The sequence below is a fragment of the Strongylocentrotus purpuratus genome, unplaced genomic scaffold (genome assembly GCF_000002235.5).
Source record: "Strongylocentrotus purpuratus isolate Spur 01 unplaced genomic scaffold, Spur_5.0 spur5_scaffold_3, whole genome shotgun sequence".
NCBI lineage: Eukaryota > Metazoa > Echinodermata > Echinoidea > Camarodonta > Strongylocentrotidae > Strongylocentrotus > Strongylocentrotus purpuratus.
In genome coordinates this window covers 37,779,575-37,799,985 of record NW_022145609.1, presented here as the reverse complement: position 1 = coordinate 37,799,985, position 20,411 = coordinate 37,779,575, and the positions used below count along the sequence as shown (strand labels likewise).

General features: G+C 38.6%; 1 protein-coding gene across 1 annotated transcript in view; it reads left to right on the top strand.

Annotated features, from left to right (window-relative positions):
• LOC591734 (proteasome adapter and scaffold protein ECM29) overlaps positions 1–20,411 on the top strand; it is a 59,102-nt gene that overhangs the window by 7,375 nt on the left and 31,316 nt on the right. Inside the window, 18 exon segments of the mRNA XM_030995928.1 lie at positions 540–581; positions 1,251–1,329; positions 2,287–2,403; positions 3,118–3,282; positions 3,927–3,976; positions 4,496–4,562; positions 5,549–5,671; positions 6,703–6,806; positions 7,116–7,257; positions 7,787–7,867; positions 9,242–9,571; positions 10,229–10,360; positions 11,033–11,204; positions 12,411–12,664; positions 13,213–13,314; positions 14,703–14,927; positions 15,430–15,544; positions 16,040–16,154. Coding sequence (XP_030851788.1) covers positions 540–581; positions 1,251–1,329; positions 2,287–2,403; positions 3,118–3,282; positions 3,927–3,976; positions 4,496–4,562; positions 5,549–5,671; positions 6,703–6,806; positions 7,116–7,257; positions 7,787–7,867; positions 9,242–9,571; positions 10,229–10,360; positions 11,033–11,204; positions 12,411–12,664; positions 13,213–13,314; positions 14,703–14,927; positions 15,430–15,544; positions 16,040–16,154 — 2,415 coding nt within the window.

Genomic DNA, 20,411 nt, shown 5'->3' with positions numbered 1-20,411 from the left:
GTTAAGTTGCTCAAGTTTCTCAAAGAAAAAAAAAACTGTTCACATCATTGACTGGGACCTAAAACTAGTTCAGGGGGGTGTTTCACAAAGACTAAGATCAACTTGAGTTTGACTTGAACTATGGCAGGCGATTTATGCCCTTACAAAGTCTTGAACTTGATGTTAAATAAGAGGGGGAAAACCTTAGAAATTATGATCTTTAGATAACGTTTTTTCCTTCAATAATAAAGTATCAAAAATGTGGATTCTGTAGGTTTGAGACGTCCCTTGAGAGACCAATGGTTCGAGCAACCAATGACATGAATAGCCGGCCATAGTTTAAGCCCAACTTAAGTCGATCTTAGTCTTGGTGAAACATCCCCCTTTGCATATCTAATATATTGCACTGCCTAATCTTTCAGTATTCCAATGGTTTAAAAAGCTAAATTCATGGAGGCTTTGAATTGACATGAATATGTACACGTAATAAATGAAATTGAAACTGTCTTTAAATGGTTACTTCTTGTTTCCTTTGTTTCTATTTCCTTTACCATGACCAGTGTGGCAACTGCAGCGGATGTCTTTCTGAAGAAAATTCATAGGTGAGTAAATTCAGGATATATCATTTGTCGTCATTTTGAAAAGTAAACAGATAATGAGAAGAAAAAATATTAGAGTGGTATTGTGAAAAATTGAGAAAACAACAAAAAGATAAAAGCGTAGCCCTTGAAAATCACTAGTTCATTTTACCATTGATAGAATGTCAGGAGTGCAAATAAGTTCACCCCTTCCCTCCCCTCCCCCACACTTTGAGAAAACAGTGGAATAAAAGGAGGGATTGAAGTTGTATAATAGCAAACTGATATTTGTGAGATTATAAGTATATGGTTAATTTAATTACACAGTTTTACGAATTCATCTTTGATATATGGGCTTATTTTCATGTAAGTGTCCAAATGAATCATTTTCTTACTTGTGCATTACAGGATTGGATTGGAAAGATCATGACATAAAACCATTTTTCAAACTAATGTTTCCCTAAATTAAATGGAGAAACAAGAATATTTGTCCTTGTTTTCCTGTACATTTGTCTAGCTAGATTTCTTTAAAAAAAGAGAAATGCATATCTGTTTTAAACAGATTGTATGAGATTTAAGAAGAAAAGAAACAGACAGAGTCCTAAGAAAATATTATTGTGAAGTCATGAGAGAGCTATACTTTGTTTCATGTAAATTTTCTTCATGTGTATTTTCCTCTTTCTCTGATCGCAGTGTCGTTGACTGGAATGACATGACCGTTGTGAGAAGACTCTACACCCTCTTCCAAGGCAGTGTAGCGGTTAAAGGACAGGTAAATATTGTATTGTTTTATTGTATTATTTATTTCGACACTTTCAAGAAATATAACAATAAAACAATATAATCATGGTGATTACAAAATTAGAATGACTAAAATTATACAAATACAAATTTTGTAGCAATATTCTGAGTGCAAAAGATGGCGGCCAGGGAAGAAGAGAGCAAACTGTCATAATCACTGTAACCGTAAGGTCTCTCCGCCCAACCAACTGATACACTCAAAAGACAGGTAAAAATATAGCATAAGGACAAATAAAGAGAGTAACAAATCAAGGATAAACAACAAGAAAATAAAGAAAGGAGAGGCACAAGCAAATATAACGCCAAAATTGAAATTAAGTGCACATTATATATATATACATATTAGAAAATTCACAATTTCAATAACATAGGAAAATGGGGGTTTTCACTCAGTCATGGGACTTTCAATGAATGTTTCAACAATCAAGAGTGAACCTTTATTCCTTCTGGCAGCATGAGGGTCAGGAGGTTGGGGGAGGTGTCCCCCGTGTGATTTAAAACGTGTGAAAATGAATTAGTTTCTTGTGTGTGGTGTGGGAGAAACGCAACAGATGTGAAGTTAACATGAACTGTACCATTGTGTAAAAGAGATGGGAGGGGGGACGGGGGAGGGGGAGGGTCTCAGGTTGGATGGTCAGATACAGGTTTAATTAACTGGATATTGAGATAATATGATTGCTCTTAGACACAGCGACTTATATTTGTAGTATAGTTCATCATTGTCATGATTTAATAGCTTATTGGTAAATTGTACCCATATTTTGACCTTGTTTATGACCTTGTACGTGACATAGCTTTGTATTCACTGTGAAATACAGTTGTTATTCATGATAGATAAACTCATGTGAAGATGCACACAGACATGATTAAAGGATGATAAAGCAAGGGAACTTGATTAATTAAACTATGCTCTTGTGATTTGTTTCAGCCCACACCAAAGCAAGAGGACAAGCGATCTCCGGTCGGCACAAGAACTCGACTAAAACTCTTCCCATACCTTCTAAGATCAAGACTAGCCGCAGATCAGTTTCCAGCATGTGTTCAGGTAAAAGTGAGGGATAATGCAGAAGCACAGATAGTTGTCAATATTACCCATGAATTCTTTTGAAGAATTCCTTGAAGCTTGCTAATATTCGTTTTTAACATTACTGAAAGGATACCTGTGTTAACATTCAGATGAGTGTAAGATTTTATTTAATAATTTTTTTTTTTACAGACATAGCTGGGATTTCCATTAGGTTAAGACCCAAGATTTATCTGAAGTGTAGAATATAACTAGGTGCTCTTTTGTTTTGTTTGCAAACGTCCTACTCTCATAGCACAGCAGCATCATAATTTTATGTGTAAACACATAGAGATTTCCATTTGTTATTTTTGAAGAAGGCATACCGGTAAAGCTTTGGCAGATACGTGAAGTAAAATATAATCATAGTCTTTTACAAAATTTTATTTGAAAGAAAATGTGCACTTTGCATTTTTTTTTCCTTGGATAACTAGCAACAATTTAGATTAGCTTTGGATCATAGAAAAGGAGGTATTTTATCATCAGGGACCCGTTTCACAAAGCCTTTTTTCAATGTCAAATGACAAAAATCAGTGACAAATCTGCAGATAACCAATCAGAAGCAAGGATTTCAGTGGCTTATAACAAAAACTATCATTTGTCACTGATGACAAGTTTGGTGAAACGGCCCCCAGATGGCAGTTTCTTCTTGCCTCTGTAAAAACCCATTTTGTTTTCCTTGCATCTCTAATCCAGGTCATCTTTGACTGCCTATACGGCGCAAACTCCAACAACAAGCTCAAGTCTATGGCCGTTCAGTTTGTGCACCATCTCTGCGCGGCCTGTAGCGATGCCCGCATGCAACCCATGGGACCAATCCTCCTCTCGGGCATGGTCAAACTTATCGCTGAAGCCAAAGATGTAAGCTCATGTAGATTGATTTTTATCTTTAAAGGGACTTGTTAACATTGTTCAGATGAGAAAAAATGGTGCTAAGGTAGTTCAATGCAAGATGTACAATCAAAGATAATTTGAAAGTTTGAGTGAAAACAGACCATTAGTAATGATAGAAATTGGGAAAAACTGATCTGATCGATTCTTTAATTCTCCTAACCATATCATTACGACTTAATTACATTTACGGTGAATGCCAATCATCACAAAGCAATGAATTGGCTCAACATACCATTCCAGAAATTTAAGTGTTGAAAGATTTTTTAAAGCCTGTCTAATGTATTATTTTCATGCAAAAACAGTTGGGAGAATTTACTGTTAGAGGGTGTTGCACAGTGATGCCTTCAAAGAAAAGCATATTATATCTTTGTGGTTTGAGAATTTGTTCAGGATTTTTGCATGTTAGAGGGTTAGTACAGTAGAAGGAATATAATAAGTAACATTTCATACAAAAATTATATTTTTTTCATCAACCTTCAACAATGTTACAGAGTCACTTTAAACTAATCTTTTTATGAGTCGGACATTTATTGACATTTTGGTAGAGTCCGGGCACTGACCAATTGATGATTGATGATGGATTTTTATATACCAATGTTAATTTTTTTCAGAATGTGAAACTAAGGAGCCTTGCTTATGTTGCTGTAGGAAGATTATCCAAGTGAGTATGATGTCTCGTCATTAGAACTTAAGTAATTTGGGGGGGGGGGAGGATAGGCCAAGTAAAGTCGTATTGCTCTGCCCTTTCTGCTTGAATATTGAAACCCCCTCTGCTTTATTAGTAACCTGTTACAGACTGTCTCGTGTTTTTCCATACTTATTTTGGGGTCAGGGACTTAGTTTTTAACCAGTATTTTTGTGTGCTCTTGAAATGTTCTTGTATTTGATGTACTTGTTAACAAGAAAAGGGAGGAAGAAGATGTATGTTAGACCTTGAAGTCTAATTTTTCTCTCTCTGTCTCTTCATTGAAATACTTTGTATGCCAAGTAATGATTGAAAACTGGTGAAGTTAAATCCATGCCTTCCATGATCTGAGGGATACTAAAAAAATACTTAAATGCCCTAAGATAGAAAATAACTATTGTCAGATGAGCTGCAAATAGAATTTCACTTTTTGTTTGTCTCATTCTTTTGCCATTACAATTATTGCCCTTTATTTCTCCATGATTACTCACCCAGGAGACTACCACAGCTATTCACCAAAGATATGGGTCTTCTACAACAGTTCTTTGATGCCGTCTGCAAGGTAAATCCATCCCCTCATGCTTTAAAGCCCCTCTAAAGTGTTGGGAGCCTAGAAATCGCTGAAAATTTGATTGCAAAATTTCACTTTAATTGTATCATAATTTGATTTTATTTAATTTTATTTATTTTTCTACTCAAATATCAAAAGTTTAAATGACATATATAAACAATACAGTATTACAATATATAATAGAACAAATGAATTATACAATGTGAAAGAGGATGTCATTTAACACTTCTGCAAAGATTCTCTCCCCCCTCCCAATAAAAAAAAAGAAATGCGTCTGAAGACAATTATTGATAAAGGAATACATAATTTGGGTTTTTTATTGTACGCAGAAAATCTAAAGTTTGTATTCTTTCATCAATATTCGACTTTAAACACATTTGTTTTGAAATTCCTTGCAGAAATGTGTCTTAAATGACATCCTCTTGCCCTTAATGATATAATTTTTAGTAACATTTTGCGATCAAATCTTTTGAGCTCCCAACACTTTGGGGCTTTGACTACCGTCTTTCCAATGTCAAATTTTCTTGAGATATTTTATAGTTGTGAAGAATTAAGTCAATCAATGAACAAGTAGTGAATCATCCTAACGTCTTGATTTCCTTCATACGGATCAGACTTTCACATCTTTTTGAATACATTCCTTTCAAATTATACATTAATGAAAGAATAATACAGTGTCTGCTTTTCCTATTGGGTTTATACACCCTTACCAAAAATATAATTTAAACTGTATTCCGACATGACTCTAGTTAGGTCCTGTGGAGACTGCATCATTGCAGCTTTAAGCAAGGTTTCGACATTTTTGTTTACAATTTCTTGGTTTCAACAAATTCACACTTCACAATCAGTTGTTCGATATACAGTAAAAGGAGTTTCTATATCTAAAAATCGTCCAGAAGTCCATTAAAAAAAAAGAAGAGTATAATCACAAGATTACCAAAGGTTTTTAAGTGCGATTTTTGCCCTTTACTTCCCAGGAAGAGGACGACACCCGATTGCATGTCCAGGAGGCGTTGACTCTGATGGCTGTAGCCTACAAAGGGATCCAGGAACCCCTTATACAGATCATGGAGGTCCTCATCATGGCTAATATTGAAAAGGTATAGTCCTTATAATAATACTAAATTACATTTATAAAGCGCTTAATGCAATGTTTCTAAGGGCTTAACATACAAGTAAGATACAAAGTAAAATAAACATAGAGCAATAATAATACATAATTCTAATAATAACATTACAGATAATTGAAACTGCCCTATAAATTACTATTAATAAAAAAATACTTCAAACTTGCCTTAAAAGACTGTACAGATGGGGATTGACAAATAATAATTGGTAAACTGTTCCATAATTATCTGTTCTCTTAGATAGCGTTTGGTCTACATTATGAATGCGATGCTGACAGAGCTGACATGTGAAAAGTGAAATTACTGTGGTGAAACCTTCTTTTGCAACCAACTGTATAGAAAGACCACCTGTCTATTAAAGACCAGATTTTCTGTTTTCCTTGAATAGTGTTTATTCATTGAATTGTGTGCTAAAGGAACCTGTAAATTAGGACCACCTGCCTATAAAGACCGCTTTTCTGGTCTCTCTTGAGTGGTCTTTATATACAGGTTTAGCATTTGTGTAGTGCACCTATCAGTGGTGCAGTGGCAGGCATTGTTTTCAAATATCACCCTGGCTTTAGCTTGGCTTCCAGAGTATAAAGCAAGCACAAGAATTTTAAACATAAGGAAATTATTTCAAAAAGGTATCCATTTATTCACCTGGGTCAAGATAGACAACTGTAGATGCATTGTCTATTAAAGCACACCGATTAAAAGTACAGTGTAAGAATCATCATACTACAGTACCCTCACGTTACATAGACTCTAACAGTGAATATGGGAGCCATCATTGAGTGAAGAAGAAAGTAATGAACTGGCAGATATTTGGAATAGAGATGGTATTGAACATTGTGGGATTATCAAGTTCAAATAGCTCAAAGTTGTCTTCAAGGAGGATGAGAGCAACCATGTTAAAGAGTAGAACAAGATTGCCAATAACCAGTCAGAGGATTAGAAGTTGCTTGTTTTATGTATTGCATCTATCATCCTCTTTTCTCAACTTCCGTCATTCGTCTCCACAGTCTGAGTCTCAAGCCAGGAAGACAGCGGTCCACTACGCAGCGACGGTGTTTCCCAGCTATCACGTAGCATCCAGATACGCCTTACTCTTAGCTACAGGAGACAGGTAAGCTATAGCTTGTCCGAGGTAGTTCTCCTTTTAAACAGCTATCATCGAGACTGGTTAATGATCTGGGCAGATATTCTATTCAATATTTATGTTAAAAATATGAGTTTTTTAAAAATTAGATTAGCCAACTTTGGTATTCAGTTGAAGCTTTTGGCAAAGTATTTTACCCAAATTTAAGACAGCTCACAATCACTGAGACTTAAATCACATGTTATGATTAGCCCAACTGAAAACATTGTTTTGTACCACCTAAGATTAGCTTGAATCATTTAAACCACAATACTTGTCCTGTTTTGATGCTGATAGCAAAGAGGATATTCACCAAGAGGCTGTGCGATCCCTGAAGCTTAGGAGGCAGTATGACGACTATGAGAGGGTAGAAGGTGAAGCTTCGGACGTCAGACCGGTACCGACCTTTGCAGAGATGGTGCCTTTCATCAGCGAGAAGGTAGGAGAATGACCCTTCAACCCTGTGCCTTTGGTCAGCAGGGAGCAATTGTTGTCAGGCTCCCAATTTTACTAAGGACCCCTGTCCTACAAAAACCCTAAAAAATAGAAGATGGCAAGAAATTTGTGCTAACATTATATATTTTTTTTAAAGTATTAATCAAAGAAAAGTTTAGCCATGAGAAGGAAATAATTGAAACCTTGTTGTCATGCTCTTGGATAGGGGGATTTTTCTCATTTATATATGTGTTTAAAGAAGAAACAAAAACAACAGGCAAATCTTATTGGTGAGAAAAAAAGTTTCTTTTGCACAATAAGTATTTTACCCCTTTGCTTGAGAAAGTAACAGTTTACTTATAGTGAAAAAAAGTGTTTATGTTTACATATTCTGTTAGATGAAGCTGTTAAATGAATAGGCAAATCTGCTTTTTCTTTTTTTTTTACTTGCCATAATTGTGATTCACAATTTGGCACAAGAGTTTGTTGTCCTCTTATGAAGTTTATCTTTTGTTTTTCTTTTTATCTTTCAGGCTTCACAGAGGGTGAAGAGCTCCTCAAGATACGTGACTGGGACCACACATCTAGCCTTCAGACCAGAGACCTTTAGACATGTAAGGGCGATCAAAGTTAACCCACTGAATACCAATTGTAGACCCCCTTTTATTGTAGTCAATTTACATGCTTTATATTCTTTGTGTTCATGGTCAGAGAGTTTGCGTGATATTTAGATGTTCAAAGAATGTTTTTGAGTTACATGAATATGGAAAAATTTGAGTTGCACTACTGGGAATATAATGCAAGAAATTGGAAACCAGACAATGTAGATAATATAGTATTAATGACTGCTTTGAGATTTATTAAAGCAGTCATTAATACTTTTATATGCCAAAAAAATTATGACACCACCTTGGCCTTTCTCTAGTTTATCTGCACAGTTGTTTTTTATGAGTGTTTCTTTGAGAGTAGACTAGATCTAGATTCTAGTCTAAGCAAGATATTTTTACAATTTTAGGGGTGAGCCTGCGCTTTCATATGTACCTCACTTATTGAGTATCACCTTCAGGATCACGAGCAATATTATTTTGAATCCTCTGTTAATTAAAACATCGACCAATCTAGCATGATCGAGTGCGCAATGGCCAATGGAAATGCGTAGGGATGTGTGTAATCTCTACGGGAAGGATCTGCATCTGTCCGTGACGTACAAATCACTACAATCACCAGCATCTGGTTGTCGCGTAGACTCTACTAGAATCTAGATCTAGGCCTACTGAAAACAAATTAGGGAAGATTTCACGTACCCTTTTCGGTGTTCTTGCTGTCAGCATGTCTCGCATTTGATCCTCATCCAGAAGTTGAAATCTTGGGAGAGTTTCTACAGCCATTTTTGCCTTGTTTGAATCAAGATATATTGCTGTACTAAAAATGCCGACCAATTGTTCGCACACGTACGGTATCCGCGATCGCTCAAACCATTTTTTAACATGTAAACCTATGGGTAACCATGGTTACTGGGATTTTAGAACTATTTTTTAGAACTATTTTTCCTGTAACCATGGTAACTGGGATTTTAGAACTATTTTTTTGAACTATTACATGGGTTTGGAATTTTACCGGGAATTTTACAGGAATAGTTAAAGTTTATAAAAAATTCCGACCAATCAGATGGCTGGATTTCATAAGTGAGGTATATAATCTTATTTATTCAACCTCTCTGAGCATTAGTCATGCTGATAGGCTCATTCACTGTGTCAGAAACAAATTGAATTTAAGCCACACTGTCCTACTTGTAGCTACATTGTACTTGCTCCCTCTATATAGAAAACTTCCCCAATCGGCGCCTGTTGGTCCCCCATGATCCTCTTTTTCTTATGTTAGTTGAGAGCTGAGTTAATGAGATAGCCACCTGTCAGTGACCTTGCTGTGTGGTCTAATCCCTTCTGGCCCAGTAGTATTGACGGTCTTTGATGAAAAAATCATTACAGGTCATCTTCTACCTGCGCTCCTGCTTGCTCCACGACGCGGGCACCGACCTTCCCCCAGAGATGCGAGAGCCCCTCCCCCTCGAGAACAAAGCACCCATGGTCAGTCGCTACCTCCAGCAAACCCTCTCCAACCCCACCCTGCAGGCACCCAGGGGCAAGGGGAACTCCTCAGGCATGGAACGGAACCCCGCTCTCTCATACATGGCTCTGATTGGTCAGCTGCTGAATGGGGCGGGGACTCCAGATGTGATGTACTGCCTGCTGGAGCTGGTCGCCATGGCGCCCAACAAACTGGCGGGGCATTATATCAACAAGCTAGATTGGATCAAGGTACGTGCAAAGTTGTCTCTGCCCTTGTACGTTTTTGTTTATGTCTATTTTTTCCCGAGATGTTAAGAACATACATGTACATGTATGCTTGTATATCATAGCTATATGACCTATGGCTTTAAACCATTCACCAGGAAATAATTTTGTTTCTTGTGACACACTTCTCTATTGGCTTCTGTCACATGTAATGTAGTGGTCGTATTTTCAGGAGTTAAATCTTTCTTTGTCTCTAATTGTTCTTTATGCATGTTTCGTAAATATATGAAAACATGAGACCAGTCATTAATTATGGTTTCATTTTCATTGTTTATCTTGGTACAAACATTGTTGAATTGGATGGACCATCATAAGTCATTAACCCTTTCTGAATTTCAAGAATAACAGAATGTCTTCTTTTTCATCCAAATATGTTGTGTGCGAGATAGACTTTTTAGTAGGGTTTGTTGCCTTTAATAGCAGTGAATACAACACTAACTGTCAAATATAAAGATGACTGAGGGTCATTGTCTTCATCCAACAGAGGATGCTTTTTAAATAGTACATTTTTTGCTGTGTCCCATTAAATTAATATTTGCCAGTGTTGTAATAACATGTATTTTGAATACTTGGACATACATTCAATTACAATGCTCTTAATTGTTCATCATTCTTTTTCAGAACTTTGTGTTTGGTCTATCTGAGCCTATGAGAGAATGGGCTGCTCAGCTGTATGCTGTAGTAGCATGTACGACCAACATAGACAAACTTAATGCTATTCTACAAAGTCTTATCAAGACTACAAAAGATCAGGTGAGCTTCTGATTTTATATAATTCTTTAGATTTCTCTCTCGTTTCTCTTTTGCTAACATTCCCCTTGTTCTCATCTTTTGTTTTATAAAAAGAGCTCTTTTTTTTTGTTAATGTGGCTTGTAGCGTAAAAAGAAAAATAATGTGTAAAATTCACTTGAGACTGACTTGTGTTCCATACAAGCCTGATTCTATGCCACTGTATAGGGTTGTGTCAAGTAGTCTGCTTACAAAGTCACCAGTTTTGTGTTAAATGAGAGTTCATTTTAACTTGCAGTATGATAAAGAAGTACTATTTGAAGCTCATATTTTGAACGTAGTGGAGCGATATTAAACCCCGTAACATACAGAACAAAATGTTTTTGGTGATTTTTACTCTTTAAGTATAAATGTACATGTATACCTGCCATTAGAAATATCCTTTGAAATGCAATGTGTGCCGATGACTGTTGCTTGAAGTTTAGTCCGGGTATTATAAATTTGCTACAGCACTTTGTACATGTATTGAGACTTTGTATCATAGTGTGGTATGCACAAGATACAATTTGAACATTATAGTTTTGTTATGATATAGTGAATACCAACTAAACCACCGTTGCCTATAAAAATGCATGATGTATTATTATCTGCAGTTCTGACAGATTTAGTTCTGTTTGATCCTTAACCCTTATTAGTCTGTAGAAGGCCAACACGGCTCAATGCTTGCACTCGGCTACACCATCGGACACCACCTCAACAAAACCAAGACGCCCACCCGAGACCTGGTCGTGGAAGACATGGAGGTCGATAAGACGTCTTCCCAGGAAGCACTTCAGGCTACGATCACCAAGGCAACAAACCTTTTGGGTAAGGAGGAGTCATGTTTTTCCTTACATGTGTGTGAGGTTGGAGAAAAGTGACTTTATTATTGTTCTTGTTTTTTAATTCATTCAATATTGATTGATTTGTTTTATCTTATAAGATGGAAGCAAGTTCTAGCTTCAAATTACATCATGCTGTCAGATTTTGTTAATGGTATTCTGACAATCATTTTAACATTGTATTATTTTGTAGATGGCAACATTAAAGAGAAGGTTGAGTTCTGGGAAAAGGTGAAAAAAAATTGTGAGCATTATCATTGTATAATGCAAGTGTGGAAGAACATCAGATAGAAAATGTTCCCTGAAAAGCATGGCTCTTCAAATGCCTAAATATTCTAAATATGGCATGTAACATCATACAAATTGGGACAGATTTTTATGCCACATGTTTGTGTAGTCCCATATACATCTTTCTGTGTACAGTGCTTGTAACTTTACCAAGACTGGGCCAAATTTCTTATCATTTTGATGATTCCAGAACCTTGCAGTACACACTAATACTTATATGCTAGATGATCAACCTTTTCTGATCGATTCCACAACATTTCTTTCACAATGCAATCGCATGACCAGAACTCAACTTCATCCTTAAGATTGGTCCCTGATGTAAAATATCAGATCTACATGAAACATGTCGGTGAAACTTCCTGAAATACACATTGCACAAAATATGGAACTTAGGGCGCGTTCATGCTTGATTTTGAAGGCAGAATGAGCGATTTGTAACGCTCATCGTAAACGCTCATCGTAATCGCAGTTCCACGGTGCACTGTTCATGCTCGCTACCCCTGGTAATTCTCCTTGGGTGGCCTTCAGCTGGATTCGCAAACCTGTGTGCGCATGCTACGTAGACCCACTAGAGGTCAGTGCGTTGACCCCATTTAAACGCGTTTACAAATTGTTAACACATCTTTTTGTGAGTTTACGATCGGCAATCGTGATCGCCGTTTTTCGGTGATTCTACAAAAGTGAGCATGAACGCAATCGTGTTTTAAACTAAACGCGTAACAGATGCCTGATTCTGGCCGTCAAAATCAAGCATGAACGCACCCTTACATGCATCAACTTTTCGTCCCCTGCATTGCATAGATCCCAGTTCCAAACTTCTATCCGTATTGATAATTATGACAGGTGTGGCCTTGACAACTTGAGGAAGAGCTACTAAATTCCTTCTTGTCTCACTCTATTTCAGTCTCATACATCGATGACAGCAACATGCTCTTCAGTCATGGAGCATGCCTGGCCCTGGGTGAGATCGCCCGCAACGGTCCCCTCCCCATCCCTCACGGTGAACTAACCCAGTCCCATGCAGAGGACGGTAAGGTGGAGGAGTCCAAGAACAGCAAGAGGGGGAAATCGTCAGGCGGAGGGACAGCGGAAGCAACTAAAGCCTCTCTCGTGAAGAAGTTGATTGCGAAATTGGATTCCATTAAATTTTCTCAGAAGGTAAGATCCATGTTGTAGTCAGATTGGCGGATCTTACTCATGTGGATTTATTAAGTGAAAATGACCAATTAATGACCAGTTCAAGCATGTAACATAAACATTTTTCAAGTTTTATTGTATAGGTTTCATAATGTGCATAAGGTTTGAAATCTGATTGTACAAGATTTGAAAATCCGCAACATTCTCACAATTTAAAAAAAAAAAAAGACTTATTAGTTCTTAAAATGTTTGCAAATGCTATTAAGCAGGTCAAGCAACAAGGACTTCATTCTTTGCTTACATCAGTACATCCTTCTGCCATGTTCCAATTTCATATGTTTGAATTTTTGTTTGTGGACCAGCCTGCATGTTCTTCTTTGATACCATGAATATACAATGAGCTCCTCTCTGTCTCTTCCCCTCTCCCTGGTGTAGCTGAAGGAGCAAGCCTGCATCACCCTTGGATACCTCCCTGTAGGTGATCCAAACTTCAAGTTCACCCAAGCAGTTCTAGATACTATAACTATACAATGAACTCCTCTCTTTCTCTTCCCCTCTCCCTGGTGCAGCTGAAGGAGCAAGCCTGTATCACCCTTGGATACCTCCCTGTAGGTGATCCAAACTTCAAGTTCACCCAAGCAGTTCTAGAAGGCCTCATCAAGGCAGCCAATGTAAGTACAGTGTTACTTCTAAGTCAATAAAAAAAGTTGAACAGACTGTTGAACTTATTTTGGCCATGACACAAAATATCTAGAAATACTTCTAGATGGAAATTTAAATAACCATTTCAATATTTGGGGCTAAGACATAGAAGCATCCAATTCAGTTTTTTTTTCAATCACAAACAACAAAAATTAGTGACAAATCTGCTGATAACCAATCAGAAGCAAGGATTTCACTAGCTTATAACAAAAACTTCATTTGTCACAGATGACAAGTTTTGTAAAATGGGGCCCAGGTATTTTATCTTCGTAAAAACATTATCTCTAAGAAAATGTGTGACTGATCACTTAGCTTGAGAATGTCCACAGGAGTAAACAAAAGCTTGCGCAACAAAATTCAAGGTTGGTAGAAGCTTCAAAAACTACATTTTATTATGCCTCCGTTACGAAGTAGCCGGAGGCATTATGTTTTCGGGTTGTCCGTCCATCCGTACGTACGTACATCCCGTTCTTGTGATCGCGTTATCTGAAGTACCAATTGATGGATTCCTGCCAAACTTTGGTCATGTATGTATCTTGCAGAGCCGATGAAGTGATTAGATTTTGGGGTCACGAGGTCATAGGTAAAAGGTCACAGGGCTCATTATGTATGCAAAAACAGCTTGTGATCACGTTATCTGAAGAACCGATTGATGGATGCCTGCCAAACTTTGGTCATGTATGTATCTTGCAGGGCCGATGAACTGATTAGATTTTGGGGTCACGAGGTCAAAGGTCAAAGGTCACAGGGCTCATTATGTGTGCAAAAACAGCTTGTGATCGCGTTATCTGAAGAACCGATTGATGGATGCCTGCCAAACTTTGGTCATGTATGTATCTTGCAGGGCCGATGAACTGATTAGATTTTGGGGTCACGAGGTCAAAGGTCAAAGGTCACAGGGCTCATTATGTATGCAAAAACAGCTCTTGATTGCGTTATCTGAAGAACCGATTGATGGATGCCTGCCAAACTTAGGTCATGTATGTTACTTGCAGAGCCGATGAACTGATTAGATTTTGGGGTCATGAGGTCAAAGGTCATGGGCTCATTATGTATGCAAAAATAGCTTGTGAACACATTCTCATTAGAACTGACAGATGGATTACTATTTAACTCAGGACATCTTGTAGAGCCAATGAACTGAGTAGATTTTAGGGTCATGAGGTCAAAGATCAAAGGGTCATATATGTATATGAAAAATTGCTTGTAATCACGATATTCTGAGAATCTGTTAATGGATTACAATTGAACTTAGTAAATAGTAAAATTGCTCTATGTCGGAGGCATCATTTTCGACTGCGCGCAGTTGAAGTTCCATCTAGTTATCTCCTTTGTATGGTTTGATTATTTCATACAGAGCCAGAACAACAAGCAGATGGAGCTTCACTTCAGCGTGGGTGATGCCATCTCCCAGGCGTCCCTGGGCGCCCTCTCCCGGTCAAGCAGGGATGTCTGGACCGAGGAGGAGGGGGATCTGGCCATCGGTAAGCCCCTCAAGAAGGGCCAGAAGGACTGGGTGGAGTGGACGGTCAACAGGATACTCAATGAAGAAATCAAGAGTCAGAACCCACACAAGAGACAGGTATGGAAGGTCCTTAGGATAGTATGGGAAAACAGTGTACAATGAATTTGAGTTCTTGCTGTGCCATCAAATGAACAAACATGTGCCATGGATAAGATTTAATTGCTCTTTGGGATCCACACAATTTGCTCCATTGTCCAACAGACAACAATAGACGCGAGCAAGGGACGCCAAGGGACAGCCAGCATACCATACGCGTCCGGGAATGGGGGATTAAGAGATAAGTAGAGTCCCAAACCCGGACGAAGGCGAGTTGGAATAAATTTGCCTTCCTTAAAGCTTGTGTAAGATATGAGGGCTGTTCGTGAATAAATATCGAGTCTGTAGGTGACTTTTAGTGTGGGAAACCAGGCCTCCTACATAACTTGGTCTTCTGTCACCTCCACCAAAGAAGTTTTTTGACAGTGCTAGTATTTGTCTTTAGTTACTTTTGGTTTATATTCTCCTTTATGCCTAGAAATATAATTTATGAATTCTTTATTTATGCTTGATTTACCGACAGGCTTCTTGTTTCTGGCTGCTCTCGGTGGCCAAGAAGTGTGGTAGCCATCCCTCCCTGCAGAAACGTCTTGTAGACGTCCAGGGGGCTTTCATCGACATGCTCTCAGAAAGTAGTGGTAAGTGAACGTTTTGTTGTGTTTGTTGTTGATACATGTAAGGAGGGCCTCTCACTAATGTTTTGTATAAGGGATCTGGATTAAGATTGTTTTATTTTGGGAGTCTGGGCATAGAATGTTTAATTATGTATGATACACTTTTTTTACTCTAGAAAACAGATATCAATTTATTCATCGGAAACCAGTTTTCGTGTTTTGTTCACACTTAGTGTGAGGTTCCAAATAATAGACCTCTTCACTATTTGTTTAGGTTTGCAAGAGGGACTAACCATCTGTAAATGTAGTATTCTAAACTACATCTCTCAAAGCAGTTATATTTGAGGAGACCCACCAATTAGGAGTAGTGTTTTCTTTTTCTCATGAACTGTTAAAACATATCCATAAAATATGCAACGATAATGATTCTCATTGTAATTTCATGGTTACTTCAGGGATTTCTCAAAATAAGATGATGTTTTCTGTTAAGTGATTTTGAGTTTCATTAAACTTTTGCAGAGTTTACCCAAGATGTAGCTTCTAAGGGTCTCAGCATAGTGTACGAACAAAGCAACGAGGAAGAGAAGAAGGCCATGGTGAACACATTAGTGGATACACTAGCAACGGGCAAAAGGTAAGATCATCTAAAGTTAAATAATATATAGTGCACATTAAACCACTGCTTTGTAGTAAAGACAAATATCTAGGCCCTGTGTTTCATCAAACTTGTTATCAATAACAAGTTATAATGAATGACTCTTAAAGGTACTATGTCCCATTTGCAGGCCAAAAAAATGAAAAAGTTAAATTCCAGCTGCATTTCAAAGATAATACTAATTTAGGACTTCTCTAAAAAAGGTGGGGCTTGAAAATGTCTTCAAGTGGGAAAATAACGACTATTAGTTGTCAAATCGACTTTATAGTCCGGCAGCCAAATCCAGATTATTGGCCTAACCTTGTTTTAGGGTCTATAGTTTTTTTTTCAATGGATTATGATTGCCTTAACCTTCTATTTGAAGAATCCGATTGCTGACACTCTGTCAGCCTTGAGCAATTTGAGATATGTGACGTCATACAAAATGGCCGCCAAAGTACATGATTTTTCTCTAAAAATGTATAATAAATATATAATAGGGCTTTTTCTAAAATTTTGGGCAGCCAAATGTCTGTATCTCTCTAGGACCATCACTAAAAATTGTTTCGTGATGTTGCACGGCCATAGATGACAAGCTAATTTGCATATTTTGAAATAGCGCCCTCTATAAATATATTTACTTTGCATAAAAATAGGTGTGCCAGCCAAATGCCAATTTCTTATTTCTCAATGGATTATGACTGCCTAAACCTTCTATTTGAAGAATCCGATTGCTTACACTTTGTCAGCCTTGAGCAATTTAAGATATGTGACGTCATACAAAATGGCCGCCAAAGTACATGAATTTTCTCTAAAAATGTATAATAAATATAAAACAAGGATTTTTCTACAATTTTGGGCTGCCAAATGTCTGTATCTCTCTAGGACCATCACTAAAAATTGTTTCGTGATGTTGCACGGCCATAGATGACAAGCTAATTTGCATATTTTGAAATAGCGCCCTCTATACATATATTAATTTTGCATAAAAATAGGTGTGCCAGCCAAATGCCAATTTCTTAGATCTACGTCACGTTAAACACATATTATATGCTTCGTATACATGAAACAATTACGATTGTTCTGCATTTATCTTATATATTTTTGGTTTAAATTAAGATACATGTAAAGAAACCAAGATCTACAAGAGAATCAGTGAGAAGTGATTTTACGGTACATTATTGTTCCATTCATAGGCTTTATTTAGACCAGCATTGATCCAGCGTCAGTGAATGATGATAAAGCATTTGGCATCGGTACCAGACAGATGCATGAGTTCTAACAGAAGTTACCTGGTGGATTCTATGACACAATTTCCAAGAAAGTCTACAACGGGTACCTGACAGAAATTGTCAGCCCACACACCAACTGTAAACCAAAGTGTTTCTGGAGTTTCATAAACGGCAAGCGATGCGATGCTTCAGGGTTGGCTCCATTGAAATAATATAATGGAATAACTTACTCAGATAGCCTCTCAAAGGCGAACATTCTAAGTAATCAGTTTTCATCCATCTTCAACTGCAATGAAGATATGACTAGTCTGAGAGACAAAGGACGAAGCCCCTACCCAATCATGGATCACATTACTATCTCGCCACCAGGTGTTCTGAAGATCCTGTCTGAGCTTGATGTTCATAAAGCCACTGGTCCTGACCAAATCCCAGCCAGACTTCTGACCACCAAACTGACACCTGTGTTCCCTCTATTCTTCCAAGCTTCCCTTAACCAGAGCGTGCATACCTGATAAATGGAAGATGGCTATATATATTGATCCCATCTTCAAGAAAGGTGACCGTAGCAAGCCAGAGAACTACAAAGCTGTCTCTCGGACATCAGTAACCTGTGAAGTACTGGAGCACATCGTTCTTAGCAGCAACATGAACCACCGTGAAAGCCACAACATCTTGTCTGATGCACAACATGGCTTTCGAAAGAAGCGATCCTGCGTCTCACAGTAATGTCCTTGCTGTCCTGGACCTTGCCAAAGGCATCGATGCCAGAGACCAATTGGACATGACACTCCTTGGTTTCTCCAAAGCATTTGACAAGGTTCCCCATGGAAGGCTAGCTGTTACACAAGCTCCAATTCTATGGAATCTGGGAACCCACACATGCTTGGTTTTCTGGCTTCCTGAGTTACAGGACCCAGCAGGTGTTACTGGAAGGACCCATCTCCAACACCAGCCAAGTAACATCTGGCATCCCGCAAGGCAGCGTTATCGGCCAGATGCTGTTTCTCCTCTTCCTCAATGATCTGCCACCGTACCTCTCCCCAAACCCAACAGTCAGGCTCTTTGCTGACGATGGCATGCTATACAGCAACATCAAGACATAGGAAGACGCCTAACGTTTCCAAGAGGATCTTGACTCACTGCAACGCTGGGAGCGTGATTGGCTGATGGAATTCATCCCACATAAATGTCAGGTTCTACATGTCACCAATAAACGCAAATCCATCATCAAATTCACGGACAGACCCTAGATGACAAAAATATAGCAAAGTATCGAGGTGTTGAGTCACAGAAAAACCTCAGCTGGAACCCACATATCAACATTATCAGCAAATACTCCAACTCCACCCGTGCCTTTCTTCAAAGAAATATCCAACCATGTCCTAGAAAAGTTAAATAATTGTGCTACGATACTCGCCTTCAACCAATCATGGAGTATGCCATCATCATAATTATATGGGACCCTAACACTCAAACAATTAGCAATCATCAAGAAGCTTGAAATGGGTCAACGGCGCTATGTCCGCTCCTTCTGCAATGTCTACTGTAGGACAAGCAAAGTAGAAGCCATCATGAACCAGCTCAAGTGGCCAACATTACAAGAACGCAGGGTACAGGCTCAGGTGGTGATGATCTTTCGCATCAACAACCCGCTGAAAGACTTTCCACATACTTTCCTCACTCCATTAACATCCCTGCACAGAGGGCATTCCATGAAGATAATTGTTCATTTTGCCTGAATGCTTGTCTAAAAGAGGAGCTTCTTCCCGGATACAATAAGACTCTGGAACTCCCCCCCCCCCCTTTGAACACCGTTAATTGTACCTCTGTTTAACAGCTTCAAGCAAGAGTTTCTTGCTGTGCAGCTCCTGCTATGACTAAACAGTCAAATCATAGAGAGGCAGGTCCTGTTGCAGTTGCTGCAGACAAATTTCATGTGTGGCTGTGCTGTTGAAGCCGTGGCTAGCTGCCGTCTTTGTTGTCTTTTCTCCTTCCACTGTTCTATTCTCTTCTGATCACTCCTCTGTATACAAGTCTTCACAGCGCATCTCCATTTGAGGGCAGTCTGAAGCATAGGCTTCCCATTTTGTAGGGTTGATTTCACTGGCCTCCATATCCCTCTTGCACACATCCATAACAGTCCTGGTTCTGGTCGCTAACTTTCCGTACAAGATGTCTTTTGAAATGCGGCCGTCTTCCATTCGACTGACATGACCAAGCCACCTCAGCCGTCGTTGTGATAGAAGAGCGTAGATGGTCTTCATCCTTCCTTTTTGAGGACATCCTTTTTGGAATGTGGTCCTGCCATTTGATGCCTAGGATTCGCCTCAACTGTAGCGGAAATGGAAAACATTCAAACGGCGCTCCTGACTTGCATACAGGGTTCACGACTCACTGCCATACAGGAGATTGCTGAGCACATAGGCCTGGTAGATCTTCATTTTCGTGTTGGTGGTTTATAGTAATTAAAGTGTTCTTCCAGGCCTGCTTTGAGTGTCTAGCCGTCTTGGTTGCTGCCTTGCCAATGTGAACGTTGAGCTCGAGATCAAGGGAGAGGTTGCTTAATACATGGAGCCGAGGTAGGTGAAGTTTTCAACCACTTGGAGGGTGTAGTTTAATTAACATTGGAGGATTCAAAAGTCTATGACACCAAGTTGATCTACTCTATTGTAATAGGACTGCAGGCAAGTTGAAGATATGTCAATATCAAGAATATTTTGTCATGGAAGCTTTCACCAGGTCAAAGGCGAACTTGAAGAATTTGACAAAGGTTGACGTGTCACTTGAACAACCTTGTGCAGCCCGTTTGATGGTTGTGCTCTACTCTGGATTAAAATCTGATGATCTTTGGTTGGTGTGCAACCAGGGTTTCTAGAAGTCATGACGAATCGAGAGTCATCCGAAAGAGTCTTCCCACCTCACTGCTTCCCTCCCAGAAACTACTGACAACAAACTACAGTTGACATCATATACCGGTATGCGTGATTCTGCAGAATGATAAGGTGTTCAGAAATAGGCAAAAGCA